Source organism: Oncorhynchus nerka, linkage group LG7 (assembly GCF_034236695.1).
Source record: "Oncorhynchus nerka isolate Pitt River linkage group LG7, Oner_Uvic_2.0, whole genome shotgun sequence".
NCBI lineage: Eukaryota > Metazoa > Chordata > Actinopteri > Salmoniformes > Salmonidae > Oncorhynchus > Oncorhynchus nerka.
The window spans coordinates 75,511,524-75,533,117 of NC_088402.1; the positions used below are offsets into that span (position 1 = coordinate 75,511,524).

General features: G+C 50.5%; 1 protein-coding gene across 1 annotated transcript in view; it reads left to right on the forward strand.

The window, feature by feature from the left end:
- The window catches only part of LOC115125041 (plexin-A2-like), a 522,986-nt gene that overhangs the window by 253,750 nt on the left and 247,642 nt on the right, over positions 1-21,594 (forward strand). The window contains exon 5 of the mRNA XM_065020830.1: positions 11,015-11,115. Within this exon, the coding sequence (XP_064876902.1) occupies positions 11,015-11,115 (101 nt within the window). The remainder of the gene's footprint in view (positions 1-11,014; positions 11,116-21,594) is intronic.

Sequence of the window (21,594 nt, forward strand, 5' to 3'; positions counted from 1 at the left end):
CAAGAGAGGGGACAGAAGGGATGCTGTGAGGCACAGTGAGGAGACACACACACACACCCTGCTTTGGTGCACACCTCCTAAATGTCAGCATTGCTCTATAATCAGAGGGGGAGGCCAGAGGGGGCTGGATGCTCAGTGTAGTCGAGCGGAGCGCCATGTACTCTGTCATTTCTTCATGTTACTGTAGCCTCCTGAATGAATTACAGAACAAAGAGAGAGAGGCGAGTTTGTCCTCAGTTCCGGTATGACATGGAGGGACCATCCTGCTCTACTCTCTGCTCTCTAGCCTGTGTAGGTAGGTATGTAAGTAGTGGGTATCTCTCCCACCTTTACTTTCTGTGTCTCTGTGGAGCTCCATGAAGCTATGGTAGATGTTGGAGGATCTCACTCACTCACTGATACTGGGTTACTATTCACCTGCAAATACTGTACCACCCACTTCTACAGAAGCGTACATGCTCTTGCTGCTGGTTCAGCTTGCATTATTCAGAGAAACCCATTCATGCATGAGGAAAGGAAGGTGTGTTTTTATGTCAGCATTTCTGTAAGCTTATTAAGGACTCAGTCTAGCGTTAGGATGAGACAGGACAGGTATAGAGAGAGAGAGTGAGACAGAGGTAGAGAGAGAGAGAGAGAGAGAGAGAGAGAGAGAGAGAGAGAGAGTGAGAGAGAGAGAGAGAGAGATAAAGTGTGTGAGAGAGAGAGAGAGAGAGAGAGAGGACAAGGTGTTGTGTGCACACAAAACAATCTATTCATGTTTTGGTGAGTATACATGCCTGTTTTTCTCTGCTCCATCTCCATGGGGTTGTCTGTTTGTAGTAGAGGAGGTTGTCAGAGAGGTTATTGAGTGTGTGTGTGTGTGTGTGTGTGTGTGTGTGAATGTGTGTGCGTGTGTGTGTGTGTGTGTGTGTGTGTGTGTGTGAGCTGTGAGGTGGTCAACCGGCCGGTGTGTCCAGCAATTCATAATTCATGTGGAATAATCCAAATCTCCCATGTGAGGGCTTTCAGAAGTGAAACCTGTGGAGAAACCATTTCATTTACACTGGCTGCTTCTCCAAACACCAATTAAAGACAAACATCAGTCAGATGCAGCTACAGCACATGTGGAGTGGAGGGACTCGTCTGGTGTTTTCTAACAGTACATACTCATGCACACTGACACACACATGCTGCAGCACATGTGGTGTGGAGGGACTAGTCTGTTGTGTGTGTCTGTGGGCCTCCCTACACAGCGGTCTCCACCATGCTCTCTTACACATATGGAGCTTCCCTCTCCCCCTACTCCTCCTCTACCTCTCTACCTACTCCTCCTCTACCTCTCCCCTACCACTCCTCTACTTCTCCTCTACCTCTCCCCTACTCCTCCTCTACTTCTCCTCTACCTCTCATCTACTTCTCCTCTACCCCTCCTCTACCTCTCCCCCTACTCCTCCTCTACCTCTCCTCTACTTCTCCTCTACCTCTCCTCTAACTCTCTCCTACCTCTCCTCTACCTCTCCTCTACTTCTCCTCTACCTCTCCTCTTCCTCTCCCCTACCCCTCCTCTACCTCCCCTACCTCTCCTCTACTTCTCCTCTACCTCTCCTCTTCCTCTCCCCTACCCCTCCTCTACCTCCTCTACCTCTCCTCTACCTCTCCTCTACTTCTCCTCTACCTCTCCTCCTACCTCTCCCCCTACCTTTCCTCTACCTCTCCTCTATCTCTCCTCTACATCTCCCCCACATCCCCCTCCCCTACCTTTCTCCCATCTCCCTCTGCTTCTCCCCTACTCCCCCCACCATCTACTACTCCCTCCCACCATCCCCTCCCTCTACCCTCCCCTACTTCCCCCTAACCTCCCTCTCCCTCTATCCTCCCCCTCCCGTCCCCTACCTCTCTTCATCTCCCCCAGCCATACATAATTGATACACTCCTAGCTCGATCGACTGGATGTATTTTTCATCCTCTTTCTCTGATTGATTCCATCTCTCCATTATTCCTAATCTCCCTTGTTGCTCCCTTACCCCCCCCTAATCTCCCTTGTTGCTCCCTTACCCTTACCCCCACTGGGTACAAGCAGTCACCTCAGTCACCTCACCTCTCATACCCCCCAGCCACATGGAACCCACTGCTCCAGTTTGTCATTACTCTATGCAGCTGGCAATCGGTTCAGGGAACACATGTTGAAATCCAATGCCACGTGTGTGAGTGAGTTTGTGTTTCTGCGTGCGTGTGTGTGTGTGTGTGTGTGTGTGTGTGTGTAACCTCAGCCTGAGCCTTCTCACGAGTGGTTGTTAATTTACCTTGGTTATGTAAACTTAGAATTCTCATTATTCAGACCGACTGAGTTCAGACTGCGGTCATCAAATGCCACACATTGGGTTTCTCCTCTTTCCTCCCCTCCCTTCCCCTACCCTCCTGTTCTGTCAGTGTGTCTGTTGGCTCTTTCTGATGCCAGAGACCACTCCTTCAGCTTCACAGTGTGAGGAAAGGAAAGGGATGCAAGGGGCTTTGGCACTGACTGTCTGGAGTAAGAGGTGGCAGAGTGGCATGCTGACTGACTCCTCAGAAGGGGCAGTGGGTAGTTAGAGCTCATTGGCTCATTGACCGGGCAGCAGCAGTGGTGGTGCTGTGCCTGTTGTAGCACAATCTCCTTTTCCCTCCTCCACTTTATTTTCTTCTCACTGAACTGACAGAGGAGAGGAGAGGACCCCCCCCCCCCCCCCCTCTCTCTCTCTCTCTCTCTCTCTCTCTCTCTCTCTCCCTCTCTCTCTCTCTCTCCCCTCCCTCCCTTCTTCTCTCGCCACCCTCCCCACCATCTCTTTCTCTCTCCATCTCTCTCTCTCAGTGGGGAATGGTGTGTGTGGATGATCGATGTTTCTCATAAACAGTGACGTGGTGGGCTGGCTGCTCTCATAAAAAATGGATGGGGGTTGGGAGGTGTAAGGGAGAGGGGTGTAGGGATGTAGGTGGCAGGCTGTTCCAGAGGTGCCAGCTGTGGTATGTGGGGGGGCTGTGAGGTCAAAACTAGGCCTGTTGCCTTGGTAATGGCTTGTGGAATTGCTTCCTCTCTGCCTTCCTGGCAACGGTGGGTTTCTGAGTACTGGAGCACGTCTGGCTCCAAACACACACTAGTGATGCGCGGGTTGACTCATAATCCACAGTCCCCACGGTTTTATCCGTGGGTTGGGCAGGTTTACGATCATGAAATATTGTGTGGATGAAGGACGGGTGGGTGTCTGTCGGGTTGTATAGAGAAAACGCACACAAAATTGAAAGAAAGGATCCAATCCTTTAGAGTATTTATCAGCGTCATAAAGCTGAGAGTAGGCTATTTCAACCACAGAAAATATGCATCCAGCCAAACTGAAATCTGAAAACAGCTTTCTATTTCCTTACTTCCGGTCAAAGGAATGTTATTTGGAATTTTTTGCACAAACATCTTTCCTGATTTTTTTTGTTGGTATATTGCATTTTGTCCCCGGTCCCTAAACTTTACCGATGTCAACTAGATTGAAGCTTTTATTCCATGGATTTGAATATGACATTATTCTGGTGAGTAAGGGTTTATTTAGTCTTCCAGGGCAACATATAATGACATCTAAATCAAGCAAAACATCTTCAAAAAATGATTCCGTCATCTCTTACTCTAGCCTATAGCACATTGTCTATATTATCAGGTTAGGGCCGGGTGTAGGCCTCATATTGTAAATGTATCACATATAGACTAGTCAGGCGGTTGCAGATGGGTTATTAGCAATTGCGGGCGAACTAAAAGCTGACCTGCACAACACTCCTTTTCTATCTCTTTTCCCTCCATCCATCATGCTGGTGCAGTGTGATTGGCTGCCTCTCAGTACAGCTTGGCCGATAGAGGGTTAGAATGAAATGGCCGTTCAGAATGACCATTTATCAGAACAGAACCAGCATAGAGGAATCCTCCTATTTAACCAGGCAAGTCAGTTAAGAACATATTCTTATTTTCAATGACGGCCTGGGAACAGTGGGTTAACTGCCTGTTCAGGGGAAGAACGACACATTTGTACCTTGTCAGCTGGGGGTTTGAACTCGCAACCTTCCGGTTACTAGTCCAACGCTCTAACCACTAGGCTACCCTGCCGCCCCTATTGGCATGGCAGACATGTTAACATTGCCAAAGCAAGTGAAATAGATCATGAACAAAAGTGAAATAATCAATCAAAAATTAACATAACTATTTCTCTCTCTCTCAGCCTCTACATAGGCCTACATCAGCCAGAGAACAATATTACAACGTTTTAGCAGCTTTACAGCAACATTCAGGTAACAAAGTCAGGATGAAAAGCTCCACATTTAAAATGTATAGGCATGAAGAAATGAACAGTTTATTTGAAGGGTACCCATATAAAGACTTCTAAACAAATTCCTAACCCATACAAAACACATTCATTCATAGTCTTGGAAGTGTGGATGTCAGTCATGCAGTGCTGCCTGTGTGTGCCTGGGCTATAACCTTTCCCCTTCTCTCTCATTACCTGCCCCACTACGACTTCCTCTCATACCTTACATTACATTAGCATTCAATTAGAAGAATGATACAATTCATTTACCATATAACGCTACCCCTCGTTGCTTATGGAGATGTGCCCCCGTTCTATTGGTGATTTGTAGTATTATTCTCTCTTTGTCTTCAAAAGACAGACACATTGTCTGGAGGACTGCACATACTGAGCATAAACAGTAAACAGACACACTCACAGTCCCTCTGCTGTCCTCTCCTCACGGTGGGAGAACGGGCCTCGTTGTGCTGTCTGGCCTGCTGTGTTGAGTGACTGCAGCGTGTGCTGAGCTGGCCAACAGCTGCTCTTCTCTGATCCTCCCCTCCACCTCTCTCCACCTCCCTCCATCCCTCCACCTCACTCCACCCCTACACCCCCTGTCCTCCTCACCTTCGCTGTACAAACCCACTCTGGACAATACATCAATAATCCCTCTCTCTCTGTTTCTCTCTCTTTCTTTGTCTTTCTCTCTGTCTACATATCTCCATTTATGCCTGTGTTGTTTGTCTGTCTTTGTTTGTCTCTGTATGTGTTTGCATACCCGCTGACACTGGCTTGGGTCTGGTAACATTATTACATTATAAGGGTCTCACTCCTAACCTCCTGACATCTGTCTCCTCATTGTTATGGCCTTGAAATAGATCTGCCTCAGTCAGGGAAAGTAAGTTTTATTCGTTTCACCATGTGGGGAGAAAACTATGGAGAGATGATACCGGGTTAGTGGTTAGGGAAAATATAATTTTGAATGGAACTGAATTGTGTGTGTGTGTGTGTGTGTGTGTATGGGGGGTTAATGTAACGGGAGTGAGCGTGAAGAACCCTGTACACTGTGCAGCCGCTGTTGACGCCCCGACTTACGTGTCAATAGCTCCCTTTGTGTGCTGAGGGCCTCACTTCACAGCCTGGGACAGGTGGATATCTATAGGGGTCCAACCCCTGCCTCCTAACCTCACCCAGCCCCTAACCCAGCCCCTCACGTACAACAAGCCTGTGTTAAAGCACCAAATGGGGTGTTACTCTGCCCCTCCCTCCCAGTGGGCCCCCAGTCTCACACTGGCCATCGATCTGAAGAGAGAGACAGAAAGAGACAGGGCTGAATAGAGAGAGGTTGGCCTTGTCTGTCAGAAACGCTGGCTCTCTTTGTATATTATTCTGGATGCTTTCAAAGAAAATATACTGTAGTTGTAAGGATAGTATTGGAAGGATAATGTTGGAAGGATAGTGTTGGAAGGATAATGGTGGAAGGACAACGCTGGAAGGACAGCATTGGAACGATAATGATGTAAGGATAATGGTGAAATGATAGTATTGGAAAGATAACGGTGGAAGGATAATGTTGGAAGGATAATGGTGGAATGATAGTATCGGAAGGATAATGCTGGAAGGATAGTATTGGAAGGATAATGTTGGAAGGATAATGTTGGAGGAATAGTGTTGAAAGGATAGTGTCGGAAGCATAATAGGTTTATCCGTGTTGGTTGTGACCATGTTGTTTACTTACCCTGGTTGTAAAGCTGATATCCTGTGCATTTTGAAAATCCTTTACTTCATTTGTCCCTGTGTTCTGTGGAGATATTCTGTATAGTATGTGGGTGGTCTTTGTGTCGGTGTACTGAAATCTCCCTAGGAGAGACAGGTGTGAGAGGATCATTCCACTAGGCCTGAGGTGAACAGGCTGACTGCCATACAGGCCTCCCAGCTGGAAGACTTTAGTAGGGATGTAGTAATTCACTGATATGATACACATCAATCCCCAATTCAAATGTTTAAGATATACTGTAAGTGCATTGGTCTGCAGACCCTAAAACCCATCCAAATGTAGCATGTTGGTCAGAAAATCAAACGTTACAAATCACTGATATCTTTTTATTTATTTCCGAAAATACCTCTCATTTTTTGTGATATACTGATGCGAGCTCTCCTTCAGTGTTGAACAGCATATAACGATGTTGACAGTTATTGGTCTACAAGTCATTTTGCATGCCGAACAATCACAGGCAATATCAGTTATCTATGCACTCTTGAAAATGTGGTGTTTTACTGGAATAAAAGTAAGCTACCGGAGACAATTCTCATCTGGCGATACCTGCTGAATGGAGCTTACAATATACTGTCTATTATTTTGATTGTTCAGGGTCACCATCAGCAATAGTTTTGGAGTTTCAATGAATAAACATGTGGAAGTCTACGTACGCTGCTCATTGGTCCAAGTATGATACCACGACGAGCGTGACAGTTTGAGCCCTTGTGTGAGTGTGTTTTTATTTAACTAGGCAAGTCAGTTAAGAACAAATTATTATTTACAATGACGGCCTTCCCGAGCCAAACACAGAAGACGCTGGGCCAATTTTGCACCACCCTATGGGACTCCCGATCACAGCCAGATGTGATTCAGCCTGGATTTGAACCAGGGATTGAAGTGATGCCTATTTGCAATGAGAGGCAGTGCCTTAGACACTGCGCCACTCAGGAGTGTTTAGAGTACACAATTGTGTGAAACATGTTTTGAATATTGCAGCCTGTTTTTCAGGATACATTGGAGAAAAAAATGCAGCATCCAGGGATGGTAGAACGAAATCACTGAGTATGCCAATAGAATAGGCATTTTGAGAGGGAATCTCTTGGTATGTCTGTCTGTCAGTCTGTGTGTATGTCATGTATAGGAGCCTTTCACACATATATCTGTGTGTCTGAGTGTGTGTTTTATTTACAGACAGTGTGTTTTCTTTACAGACAGTGTGTTTTAGTGTGTTTTCTTTACAGACAGTGTGTTTTAGTGTGTTTTCTTTACAGACAGTGTGTTTTAGTGTGTTTTCTTTACAGACAGTGTGTTTTAGTGTGTTTTCTTTACAGACGTTGTGTTTTAGAGTGTGCTTTCTTCACAGACATATTGTGTTTTAGAGTGTGCTTTCTTCACAGACATATTGTGTTTTAGAGTGTGCTTTCTTCACAGACATATTGTGTTTTAGAGTGTGCTTTCTTTACAGACATTGTGTTTCAGAGTGTGCTTTCTTCACAGACATTGTGTTTTAGAGTGTGCTTTCTTCACAGATATTGTGTTTTAGAGTGTGCTTTCTTTACAGACATTGTGTTTTAGAGTGTGCTTTCTTCACAGACATTGTGTTTTAGAGTGTGCTTTCTTTACAGACATTGTGTTTTAGAGTGTGCTTTCTTCACAGACATTGTGTTTTAGAGTGTGCTTTCTTCACAGACATATTGTGTTTTAGAGTGTGCTTTCTTCACAGACATTGTGTTTTAGAGTGTGCTTTCTTCACAGACATTGTGTTTTAGAGTGTGCTTTCTTCACAGACATATTGTGTTTTAGAGTGTGCTTTCTTCACAGACATATTGTGTTTTAGAGTGTGCTTTCTTTACAGACGTTGTGTTTTAGAGTGTGCTTTCTTTACAGACGTTGTGTTTTAGAGTGTGCTTTCTTCACAGACATATTGTGTTTTAGAGTGTGCTTTCTTTACAGAGTGTGTTTTAGTGTGTTTTCTTTACAGAAACTAGATGTTGGAACAGACAATAAGCCTGGCTGCCTGGCCTCCTAGCCTCCTATTGCTGCATGTCTTTATCAGAACAAGACGAAATCAATACAACTCATGACTTAAAATGTGTCTAATATGGAACCAATTTACTACTAGACATACACATTCATACACGTTCATACACATTCTTAGGGTTGTAAAGGAAGGGTATATTACTGGAAATGTTCAAAACTACAATCATTTTTATGGGAAAATCTTTCAGGGATTTTATGGAATTCATCACAAGACATCTTATGGCCCTTTTGGGTACGTCCAATTATCACAGGTGTCTATAATAATCTGGCCCTCTGTGTGGCCTTATCACATGTAAAATAATTGAATAAGATTATTTTAAAATAAAAAATAGGATGAAAAAGCTGTAAAATATTATCCTAAATACTGTATAAACCATCAACTTAATTAATACCATTGGTGTTTAATATTAGGGTTTCAGCATGAAATATCCTTTATATATTTAGCTATTTTCTCTTGAACCATGTGGTCTATCAGCTAGAAACTCTGGACAATATGGACACAGATAAAATAAATTAATATTACTGAAGATTCCGGTAACTTTGATAAATTACCAAAAAGCTTTGTAACCCGACACTTTCCCTAAAAAATACTACAGAATCCATTCTTCAACCCGACACATTCCCTAAAAAATACTACAGAATGCATTCTTCAACCCGACACATTCCCTAATAATAATAAAGAATGCATTCTTCAACCCGACACATTCCCTAAAAAATACTACAGAATGCATTCTTCAACCCGACACATTCCCTAAAAAATAATAAAGAATCCATTCTTCAACCCGACACATTCCCTAATAATAATACAGAATCCATTCTTCAACCCGACACATTCCCTAAAAAATACTACAGAATGCATTCTTCAACCCGACACATTCCCTAAAAAATACTACAGAATGCATTCTTCAACCCGACACATTCCCTAAAAAATACTACAGAATGCATTCTTCAACCCGACACATTCCCTAAAAAATACTACAGAATCCATTCTTCAACCCGACACATTCCCTAAAAAATACTACAGAATGCATTCTTCAACCCGACACATTCCCTAAAAAATACTACAGAATGCATTCTTCAACCCGACACATTCCCTAATAATAATACAGAATCCATTCTTCAACCCGACACATTCCCTAAAAAATACTACAGAATGCATTCTTCAACCCGACACGTTCCCTAAAAAATACTACAGAATGCATTCTTCAACCCGACACATTCCCTAAAAAATAATAAAGAATGCATTCTTCAACCCGACACATTCCCTAAAAAATACTACAGAATGCATTCTTCAACCCGACACATTCCCTAAAAAATAATAAAGAATCCATTCTTCAACCCGACACATTCCCTAATAATAATACAGAATCCATTCTTCAACCCGACACATTCCCTAAAAAATACTACAGAATGCATTCTTCAACCCGACACATTCCCTAAAAAATACTACAGAATGCATTCTTCAACCCGACACATTCCCTAAAAAATACTACAGAATGCATTCTTCAACCCGACACATTCCCTAAAAAATACTACAGAATGCATTCTTCAACCCGACACATTCCCTAAAAAATACTACAGAATGCATTCTTCAACCCGACACATTCCCTAAAAAATAATTAAGAATGCATTCTTCAACCCGACACATTCCCTAAAAATACTACAGAATCCATTCTTCAACCCGACACATTCCTAAAAATACTACAGAATGCATTCTTCAACCCGACACATTCCCTAAAAAATACTACAGAATGCATTCTTCAACCCGACACATTCCCTAAAAAATAATAAAGAATGCATTCTTCAACCCGACACATTCCCTAAAAAATACTACAGAATCCATTCTTCAACCCGACACATTCCCTAAAAAATACTACAGAATGCATTCTTCAACCCGACACATTCCCTAAAAAATACTACAGAATCCATTCTTCAACCCGACACATTCCCTAAAAAATACTACAGAATGCATTCTTCAACCCGACACATTCCCTAATAATAATACAGAATCCATTCTTCAACCCGACACATTCCCTAAAAAATACTACAGAATGCATTCTTCAACCCGACACATTCCCTAATAATAATACAGAATCCATTCTTCAACCCGACACATTCCCTAAAAAATACTACAGAATGCATTCTTCAACCCGACACATTCCCTAATAATAATACAGAATCCATTCTTCAACCCGACACATTCCCTAATAATAATACAGAATGCATTCTTCAACCCGACACATTCCCTAATAATAATACAGAATCCATTCTTCAACCCGACACATTCCCTAATAATAATACAGAATCCATTCTTCAACCCGACACATTCCCTAATAATAATACAGAATGCATTCTTCAACCCGACACATTCCCTAATAATAATACAGAATGCATTCTTCAACCCGACACATTCCCTAATAATAATACAGAATCCATTCTTCAACCCGACACATTCCCTAATAATAATACAGAATCCATTCTTCAACCCGACACATTCCCTAATAATAATACAGAATGCATTCTTCAACCCGACACATTCCCTAAAAAATACTACAGAATGCATTCTTCAACCCGACACATTCCCTAATAATAATACAGAATCCATTCTTCAACATGAAGAGGTGAAAAGGATGTGTTCAGTTTGTCTTTTCAGTTACAAGCAAGGTTAGAATGTTTCATGTAGCGCATGTTTTTATGGGTCAACAGTTTCCAGTGAATAAAAAAAGTAGTCAGTGAATACAAATATCTGACATGGTACAGGTGTCTTCTTTCTTTTAAACCCATAACCGTGTGTGTGAGGTGTATACTTTTGTTCCAGAGTAGATTTGTTTAAGACAAAGAAACACTGTGTGAGCCTGATTTAGCCCACTGCAGTAAAAGGTTTTAAATAGTAACTGTATGGCAACCCTGCTGTGTGTGCCTGTGTTTCTTTCAGGTGACACAGGTCCCTATAGAGTCATGTGATCAGTATGGGACGTGTGGAGAGTGCCTGAGCTCCGGTGACCCCCACTGTGGCTGGTGTGTCCTACACAACATGTGAGTATTCACTACACAACCACCACACTTTCACCTCTGAACCCTCATCTCTATGTCCACTGCTCAGTGTACACATCTACCTGGCTGTTCATTGGCTGACTCAAAGCCCACTGTGACTCTCAGTAACCTTTTCTCTCAGTGACACAGTTAGCTAAACATTCTAACACACATTTTGATCAGAGGTGCTTAGAACCTCGTCATCATTTGCTCAAGTGTGTTAGTGCCATTAGCCTACAACCCAAAGCAATTGATGTGATGGTTTATGACAGTATGTAAACAAACAATGAATGAAAGGCTACAGAGGCTAACCTGTGTGTATGTGGTGCTTTAAAGTAACTGATGCCTTTCAGCTATAGAACAGGTTCACAGCCAGGCGTCTGTCTCGTGTCTGTCTGTGTCTGGTGTTGAGTGGCAGTTGGTCTTCTGTGATACAACTGAGGTCACAGCTCTGTGAACTCTGCTTCAGCCACCTATAGAGGAGTCACCACCGCACTCTGAGGTCACAGCTCTGTGAACTCTGCTTCAGCCACCTATAGAGGAGTCACCACCGCACTCTGAGGTCACAGCTCTGTGAACTCTGCTTCAGCCACCTATAGAGGAGTCACTGCCGCGCTCTGGGGTCACAGCTCTGTGAACTCTGCTTTAGCCACCTATAGAAGAGTCACCACCGCGCTCTGAGGTCACAGCTCTGTGAACTCTGCTTCAGCCACCTATAGAGGAGTCACTGCCGCGCTCTGGGGTCATAGCTCTGTGAACTCTGCTTTAGCCACCTATAGAGGAGTCACCACCGCGCTCTGGGGTCACAGCTCTGTGAACTCTGCTTCAGCCACCTATAGAGGAGTCACTGGCGCGCTCTGAGGTCACAGCTCTGTGAACTCTGCTTCAGCCACCTATAGAGAAGTCACTGCCGCGCTCTGAGGTCACAGCTCTGTGAACTCTGCTTCAGCCACCTATAGAGGAGTCACTGGCGCGCTCTGAGGTCACAGCTCTGTGAACTCTGCTTCAGCCACCTATAGAGGAGTCACTGCCGCGCTCTGAGGTCACAGCTCTGTGAACTCTGCTTCAGCCACCTATAGAGGAGTCACTGCCACGCTCTGAGGTCACAGCTCTGTGAACTCTGTTTCAGCCACCTATAGAGGAGTCACTGGCGCGCTCTGAGGTCACAGCTCTGTGAACTCTGCTTCAGCCACCTATAGAGGTGTCACCGCCGCGCTCTGAGGTCACAGCTCTGTGAACTCTGCTTCAGCCACCTATAGAGGAGTCACCACCACGCTCTGAGGTCACAGCTCTGTGAACTCTGCTTCAGCCACCTATAGAGGAGTCACCACCGCGCTCTGAGGTCACAGCTCTGTGAACTCTGCTTCAGCCACCTATAGAGGAGTCACCACCGCGCTCTGAGGTCACAGCTCTGTGAACTCTGCTTCAGCCACCTATAGAGGAGTCACCACCGCGCTCTGAGGTCACAGCTCTGTGAACTCTGCTTCAGCCACCTATAGAGGAGTCACCGCCGCGCTCTGAGGTCACAGCTCTGTGAACTCTGCTTCAGCCACCTATAGAGGAGTCACCACTGCACTCTGAGGTCACAGTTCTCTGCTTCACCAACCTATAGAGTCGTCGCTACCCTGCTCTGAGCCATAGAAGCCAAGAGTGACATCTGTTGGTGATTGCTGTTACTGCAAGACCATTTATAACTTAAGACAGCACAGACTCAGAGAGAGAGACAGAGAGAGACAGAGAAAGAGAGAGAGAGAGACAGCGAGAGAAAGAGAGAGTAAGACAGAGAGGAGAGAGAGACAGACAAATAGAGAGACAGAGAGAGAAAGAGAGAGTAAGACAGAGAGGAGAGAGAGACAGAGAGAGGGAGACAGAGAGAGGAAGTCAGAGAGAGGGAGAGACTGAGTCATAGTGAAAAGCAGCGCTGGTATTTTTCCAGATACATGTCAGACTTAGTGATGAAAGCAAATAAATGGAGTTGAAGTGGCTGTGGTTAGATGAATTGAGCGGAGGAGTGGTGTTCTCTCTCTCTCTCTCTCTCTCTCTCTCTCTCTCTCTCTCTTCTTTCTATCATGTATTTGATGCATAGCCCTTCTAATCACAGACCACACTGTGAAGAAGAAGCTATAGCTGAATGTGTGTGTCAGAGCCGCTAGCTGCAATCATCATTATCGTAATGGCAGCCCCTGCAAAGTGCACTTAAAGTCATTTACATCACTCCAATGCTGGGACAGGATAAATAATTGCCTGGTGACAAGGTAATTCAGCATTTGCTCTCCTCCTTGCAGGGATGCAGGCAGGGTGTTCTGGGGCGACAGTAACACCCTCTATTATTTTGGGTTAGCATGCCTTCACTGAGATCATTTAGCAGGCCATTAGAATTAACCTCAGTGGGTTCAGTGGGCTCGGATTGTAATCCAACTCATTCCTCTATAGACTGGGGACTGCTGATAATCCTGCTCACTCTGTGTTGTGTAATTGTTTATCCTGATGATGCTGAGATGATGCTGGGAGGGAGATGGTGGATTTTAGTATTGTGACTGAGAGGGCAGCTGGGCAGGACTCAGAAGCAGTTGTTTTTGTGGTGTTATGGTGTGTGTATGTGTGTGTGTGTGTGCGCGTGTGTGTGTGTGTGTGTGTGTGTGTGTGTGTGTGTGTGTGTGTGTGTGTGTGTGTGTGTGTGTGTGTGTGTGTACTGCATCTGGGGTGAAGAGGTCAGGTCCTGGTATCACGTCAGATCACCATCTGCTGTCTAACACTACGGTGGCCCACTTCCTGCCCAGTCGATTCTACCCTGCTCCCTGCCCTGATCCCTGCCCTGATCACTGCCCTGATCCCCGCCCTACTCTACCCTGCTCCCTGCCCTACTCTACCCTGCTCCCTGCCCTACTCTACCCTGCTCCCTGTCCTACTCTACCCTGCTCCCTGTCCTACTCTACCCTGCTCCCTGTCCTACTCTACCCTGCTCCCTGTCCTACTCTACCCTGCTCCCTGCCCTACTCTACCCTGCTCCCTGCCCTACTCTACCCTGCTCCCTGTCCTACTCTACCCTGCTCCCTGCCCTACTCTACCCTGCTCCCTGCCCTACTCTACCCTGCTCCCTGCCCTACTCTACCCTGCTCCCTGTCCTACTCTACCCTGCTCCCTGCCCTACTCTCCCTACCCTGCTCCCTGCCCTACTCTACCCTGCTCCCTGTCCTACTCTACCCTGCTCCCTGCCCTACTCTACCCTGCTCCCTGTCCTACTCTACCCTGCTCCCTGTCCTACTCTACCCTGCTCCCTGCCCTACTCTGCCCTGCTCCCTGTCCTACTCTACCCTGCTCCCTGCCCTACTCTACCCTGCTCCCTGTCCTACTCTACCCTGCTCCCTGTCCTACTCTGCCCTGCTCCCTGCCCTACTCTACCCTGCTCCCTGTCCTACTCTACCCTGATCCCTGCCCTGCTCCCTGTCCTACTCTACCCTGCTCCCTGTCCTACTCTACCCTGCTCCCTGTCCTACTCTACCCTGCTCCCTGTCCTACTCTACCCTGATCCCTGCCCTGCTCCCTGTCCTACTCTACCCTGCTCCCTGTCCTACTCTACCCTGCTCCCTGCCCCACTCTACCCTGCTCCCTGTCCTACTCTACCCTGCTCCCTGTCCTACTCTGCCCTGCTCCCTGCCCCACTCCAGCCTGCTCCCTGTCCTACTCTACCCTGCTCCCTGTCCTACTCTACCCTGCTCCCTGTCCTACTCTACCCTGCTCCCTGCCCTACTCTACCCTGCTCCCTGCCCTACTCTACCCTGCTCCCTGTCCTACTCTACCCTGCTCCCTGTCCTACTATACCCTGCTCCCTGTCCTACTCTACCCTGCTCCCTGCCCTACTCTACCCTGCTCCCTGCCCTACTCTACCCTGCTCCCTGCCCTACTCTACCCTGCTCCCTGTCCTACTCTACCCTGCTCCCTGTCCTACTCTACCCTGCTCCCTGCCCTACTCTGCCCTGCTCCCTGTCCTACTCTGCCCTGCTCCCTGTCCTACTCTACCCTGCTCCCTGCCCTACTCTACCCTGCTCCCTGTCCTACTCTACCCTGCTCCCTGCCCTACTCTACCCTGCTCCCTGTCCTACTCTACCCTGCTCCCTGCCCTACTCTACCCTGCTCCCTGTCCTACTCTACCCTGCTCCCTGCCCTACTCCACCCTGCTCCCTGTCCTACTCTACCCTGCTCCCTGTCCTACTCTACCCTGCTCCCTGCCCCACTCTACCCTGCTCCCTGCCCTACTCTACCCTGCTCCCTGTCCTACTCTACCCTGCTCCCTGTCCTACTCTACCCTGCTCCCTGTCCTACTCTACCCTGCTCCCTGTCCTACTCTACCCTGCTCCCTGTCCTACTCTACCCTGCTCCCTGCCCTACTCTACCCTGCTCCCTGCCCTACTCTACCCTGCTCCCTGTTCTACTCTACCCTGCTCCCTGCCCTACTCTACCCTGCTCCCTGTCCTACTCCACCCTGCTCCCTGTCCTACTCTACCCTGCTCCCTGTCCTACTCTACCCTGCTCCCTGTCCTACTCTACCCTGCTCCCTGCCCCACTCTACCCTGCCCCCTGCCCCACTCTACCCTGCTCCCTGCCCTACTCTACCCTGCTCCCTGTCCTACTCTACCCTGCTCCCTGTCCTACTCTACCCTGCTCCCTGTCCTACTCTACCCTGCTCCCTGTCCTACTCTACCCTGCTCCCTGTCCCTACTCTACCCTGCTCCCTGTCCTACTCTACCCTGCTCCCTGTCCTACTCTACCCTGCTCCCTGTCCTACTCTACCCTGCTCCCTGTCCCACTCTACCCTGCTCCCCTGCCCCACTCTACCCTGCTCCCTGCCCTACTCTACCCTGCTCCCTGCCCTACTCTACCCTGCTCCCTGCCCTACTCTACCCTGCTCCCTGTCCTACTCTACCCTGCTCCCTGTCCTACTCTGCCCTGCTCCCTGTCCTACTCTACCCTGCTCCCTGCCCCACTCTACCCTGCTCCCTGTCCCACTCTACCCTGCTCCCTGTCCTACTCTGCCCTGCTCCCTGTCCTACTCTACCCTGCTCCCTGCCCCACTCTACCCTGCTCCCTGTCCCTACTCTACCCTGCTCCCTGTCCTACTCTACCCTGCTCCCTGTCCTACTCTACCCTGCTCCCTGTCCTACTCTACCCTGCTCCCTGTCCCCTCTCTACCCTGCTCCCTGCCCTACTCTACCCTGCTCCCTGCCCTACTCTACCCTGCTCCCTGCCCCACTCTACCCTGCTCCCTGTCCTACTCTACCCTGCTCCCTGTCCTACTCTACCCTGCCCTGTCCTACTCTACCCTGCTCCCTGCCCTACTCTACCCTGCTCCCTGTCCTACTCTACCCTGCTCCCTGTCCTACTCTACCCTGCTCCCTGTCCTACTCTACCCTGCTCCCTGTCCTACTCTACCCTGCTCCCTGTCCTACTCTACCCTGCTCCCTGCCCTACTCTACCCTGCTCCCTGCCCTACTCTACCCTGCTCCCTGCCCTACTCTACCCTGCTCCCTGTCCTACTCTACCCTGCTCCCTGTCCTACTCTACCCTGCTCCCTGTCCTACTCTACCCTGCTCCCTGCCCTACTCTACCCTGCTCCCTGCCCTACTCTACCCTGCTCCCTGTCCTACTCTACCCTGCCCTACTCTACCCTGCTCCCTGCCCTACTCTACCCTGCTCCCTGTCCTACTCTCTACCCTGCCCTACTCTACCCTGCTCCCTGTCCTACTCTACCCTGCTCCCTGTCCTACTCTACCCTGCTCCCTGTCCTACTCTACCCTGCTCCCTGCCCTACTCTACCCTGCTCCCTGTCCTACTCTACCCTGCTCCCTGTCCTACTCTACCCTGCTCCCTGTCCTACTCTACCCTGCTCCCTGTCCTACTCTACCCTGCTCCCTGCCCTACTCTACCCTGCTCCCTGTCCTACTCTACCCTGCTCCCTACCCTACTCTACCCTGCTCCCTGTCCTACTCTGCCCTGCTCCCTGCCCTACTCTACCCTGCTCCCTGTCCTACTCTGCCCTGCTCCCTGTCCTACTCTACCCTGCTCCCTGCCCCACTCTACCCTGCTCCCTGTCCTACTCTACCCTGCTCCCTGTCCTACTCTACCCTGCTCCCTGCCCCACTCTACCCTGCTCCCTGTCCTACTCTACCCTGCTCCCTGTCCTACTCTACCCTGCTCCCTGTCCTACTCTACCCTGCTCCCTGTCCTACTCTACCCTGATCCCTGTCCTACTCTGCCCTGCTCCCTGTCCTACTCTACCCTGCTCCCTGCCCCACTCTACCCTGCTCCCTGTCCTACTCTACCCTGTCCCTGTCCTCCCTGTCCTACTCTACCCTGCTCCCTGTCCTACTCTACCCTGCTCCCTGTCCTACTCTACCCTGCTCCCTGTCCTACTCTGCCCTGCTCCCTGTCCTACTCTACCCTGCTCCCTGCCCCACTCTACCCTGCTCCCTGTCCTACTCTGCCCTGCTCCCTGTCCCTACTCTACCCTGCTCCCTGTCCTACTCTACCCTGCTCCCTGTCCTACTCTACCCTGCTCCCTGTCCTACCCTCTCCCTGCTCTACCCTGTCCCTGTCCCTACTCTACCCCTGCTCCCTGTCCTACTCTACCCTGCTCCCTGTCCTACTCTACCCTGCTCCCTGTCCTACTCTACCCTGCTCCCTGTCCCTACTCTACCCTGCTCCCTGTCCTACTCTACCCTGCTCCCTGTCCTACTCTACCCTGCTCCCTGTCCTACTCTACCCTGCTCCCTGTCCTACTCTACCCTGCTCCCTGCCCTACTCTACCCTGCTCCCTGCCCCACCCTACTCTACCCTGCTCCCTGTCCTACTCTACCCTGCTCCCTGTCCTACTCTACCCTGCTCCCTGTCCTACTCTACCCTGCTCCCTGTCCTACTCTACCCTGCTCCCTGCCCCACTCTACCCTGCTCCCTGTCCTACTCTACCCTGCTCCCTGCCCCACTCTACCCTGCTCCCTGCCCTACTCTACCCTGCTCCCTGTCCTACTCTACCCCTGTTCCCTGTCCTACTCTACCCTGCTCCCTGCCCTACTCTACCCTGCTCCCTGCCCTACTCTACCCTGCTCCCTGTCCTACTCTACCCTGCTCCCTGTCCTACTCTACCCTGCTCCCTGTCCTACTCTACCCTGCTCCCTGCCCTACTCTACCCTGCTCCCTGCCCTACTCTACCCTGCTCCCTGCCCTACTCTACCCTGCTCCCTGTCCTACTCTACCCTGCTCCCTGTCCTACTCTACCCTGCTCCCTGTCCTACTCTGCCCTGCTCCCTGTCCTACTCTGCCCTGCTCCCTGTCCTACTCTACCCTGCTCCCTGCCCTACTCTACCCTGCTCCCTCCCTACTCTACCCTGCTCCTGTCCTACTCTGCCCTGCTCCCTGTCCTACTCTGCCCTGCTCCCTGTCCTACTCTACCCTGCTCCCTGTCCTACTCTACCCTGCTCCCTGTCCTACTCTGCCCTGCTCCTGTCCTACTCTACCTGCTCCCTGTCCCTCTACCCTGCTCCCTGTCCTCTCTACCCTGCTCCCTGTCCTACTCTACCCTGCTCCCTGTCCTACTCTACCCTGCTCCCTGCCCTACTCTACCCTGCTCCCTGCCCTACTCTACCCTGCTCCCTGTCCTACTCTACCCTGCTCCCTGTCCTCTCTACCCTGCTCCCTGTCCCTACTCTACCCTGCTCCCTGTCCCTACTCTACCCTGCTCCCTGTCCTACTCTACCCTGCTCCCTGTCCTACTCTACCCTGCTCCCTGCCCTACTCTACCCTGCTCCCTGCCCTACTCTACCCTGCTCCCTGTCCTACTCTACCCTGCTCCCTGTCCTACTCTACCCTGCTCCCTCTACCCTGCTCCCTGTCCTACTCTACCCTGCTCCCTGCCCTACTCTACCCTGCTCCCTGCCCCACTCTACCCTGCTCCCTGTCCTACTCTACCCTGCTCCCTGTCCTACTCTACCCTGCTCCCTGTCCTACCCTACCCTGCTCCCTCTACCCTGCTCCCTGCCCTACTCTACCCTGCTCCCTGTCCTACTCTACCCTGCTCCCTGTCCTACTCTACCCTGCTCCCTGTCCTACTCTACCCTGCTCCCTGTCCTACTCTACCCTGCTCCCTGCCCCACTCTACCCTGCTCCCTGCTCCCCCTACTCTACCCTGCTCCCTGTCCTACTCTACCCTGTTCCCTGTCCTACTCTACCCTGCTCCCTGTCCTACTCTACCCTGCTCCCTGCCCTACTCTACCCTGCTCCCTGCCCTACTCTACCCTGCTCCTGTCCTACTCTACCCTGCTCCCTGTCCTACTATACCCTGCTCCCTGTCCTACTCTACCCTGCTCCCTGCCCTACTCTACCCTGCTCCCTGCCCTACTCTACCCTGCTCCCTGCCCTACTCTACCCTGCTCCCTGTCCTACTCTACCCTGCTCCCTGTCCTACTCTACCCTGCTCCTGCCCTACTCTGCCCTGCTCCCTGTCCTACTCTGCCCTGCTCCCTGTCCTACTCTACCCTGCTCCCTGCCCTACTCTACCCTGCTCCCTGTCCTACTCTACCCTGCTCCCTGCCCTACTCTACCCTGCTCCCTGTCCTACTCTACCCTGCTCCCTGCCCTACTCTACCCTGCTCCCTGTCCTACTCTACCCTGCTCCCTGTCCTACTCTACCCTGCTCCCTACCCTACTCTGCCCTGCTCCCTGTCCTACTCTGCCCTGCTCCCTGTCCTACTCTACCCTGCTCCCTGCCCTACTCTACCCTGCTCCCTGTCCTACTCTACCCTGCTCCCTGTCCTACTCTACCCTGCTCCCTGTCCTACTCTACCCTGCTCCCTGTCCTACTCTACCCTGCTCCCTGTCCTACTCTACCCTGCTCCCTGTCCTCTACCCTGCTCCTCCTACCCTGCTCCCTGTCCTACTCTGCCCTGCTCCCTGTCCTACTCTACCCTGCTCCCTGCCCCACTCTACCCTGCTCCCTGTCCTACTCTGCCCTGCTCCCTGTCCTACTCTACCCTGCTCCCTGTCCTACTCTACCCTGCTCCCTGTCCTACTCTACCCTGCTCCCTGTCCTACTCTCTACCCTGCTCCCTGTCCCTACTCTACCCTGCTCCCTGCCCTACTCTACCCTGCTCCCTGTCCCCTACTCTACCCTGCTCCCTGTCCTACTCTACCCTGCTCCCTGTCCTACTCTACCCTGCTCCCTGTCCTACTCTACCCTGCTCCCTGCCCTTCTCTACCCTGCTCCCTGTCCTACTCTACCCTGCTCCCTGTCCTACTCTACCCTGCTCCCTGTCCTACTCTACCCTGCTCCCTGCCCTACTCTACCCTGCTCCCTGCCCTACTCTACCCTGCTCCCTGTCCTACTCTACCCTGCTCCTTGTCCTACTCTACCCTGCTCCCTGTCCTACTCTACCCTGCTCCCTGTCCTACTCTACCCTGCTCCCTGCCCCACTCTACCCTGCTCCTGTCCTGCCCTACTCTACCCTGCTCCCTGCCCCACTCTACCCTGCTCCCTGTCCTACTCTACCCTGCTCCCTGTCCTACTCTACCCTGCTCCCTGCCCTACTCTACCCTGCTCCCTGCCCTACTCTACCCTGCTCCCTGTCCTACTCTACCCTGCTCCCTGTCCTACTCTACCCTGCTCCCTGTCCTACTCTACCCTGCTCCCTGTCCTACTCTACCCTGCTCCCTGCCCCACTCTACCCTGCTCCCTGCCCTACTCTACCCTGCTCCCTGTCCTACTCTACCCTGTTCCCTGTCCTACTCTACCCTGCTCCCTGTCCTACTCTACCCTGCTCCCTGCCCTACTCTACCCTGCTCCCTGCCCTACTCTACCCTGCTCCCTGTCCTACTCTACCCTGCTCCCTGTCCTACTATACCCTGCTCCCTGTCCTGCTCCTACCCTGCTCCCTGCCCTACTCTACCCTGCTCCCTGCCCTACTCTACCCTGCTCCCTGCCCTACTCTGCTCCCTGCTCCCTGTCCTGTCCTCTACCCTGCTCCCTGTCCTACTCTACCCTGCTCCCTGCCCTACTCTGCCCTGCTCCCTGTCCTACTCTGCCCTGCTCCCTGTCCTACTCTACCCTGCTCCCTGCCCTACTCTACCCCTGCTCTCCTGTCCTGCTACCCTGCCCTGTCCTACTCTGCCCTGCTCCCTGTCCTACTCTACCCTGCTCCCTGTCCTACTCTACCCTGCTCCCTGTCCTACTCTACCCTGCTCCCTGTCCTACTCTACCCTGCTCCCTGTCCTACTCTACCCTGCTCCCTGTCCTACTCTACCCTGCTCCCTGTCCTACTCTACCCTGCTCCCTGTCCTACTCTACCCTGCTCCCTGTCCTACTCTACCCTGCTCCCTGTCCTGCTCCCTGTCCTACCCTGCTCCCTGTCCTACTCTACCCTGCTCCCTGTCCTACTCTACCCTGCTCCCTGCCCTACTCTACCCTGCTCCCTGTCCTACTCTACCCTGCTCCCT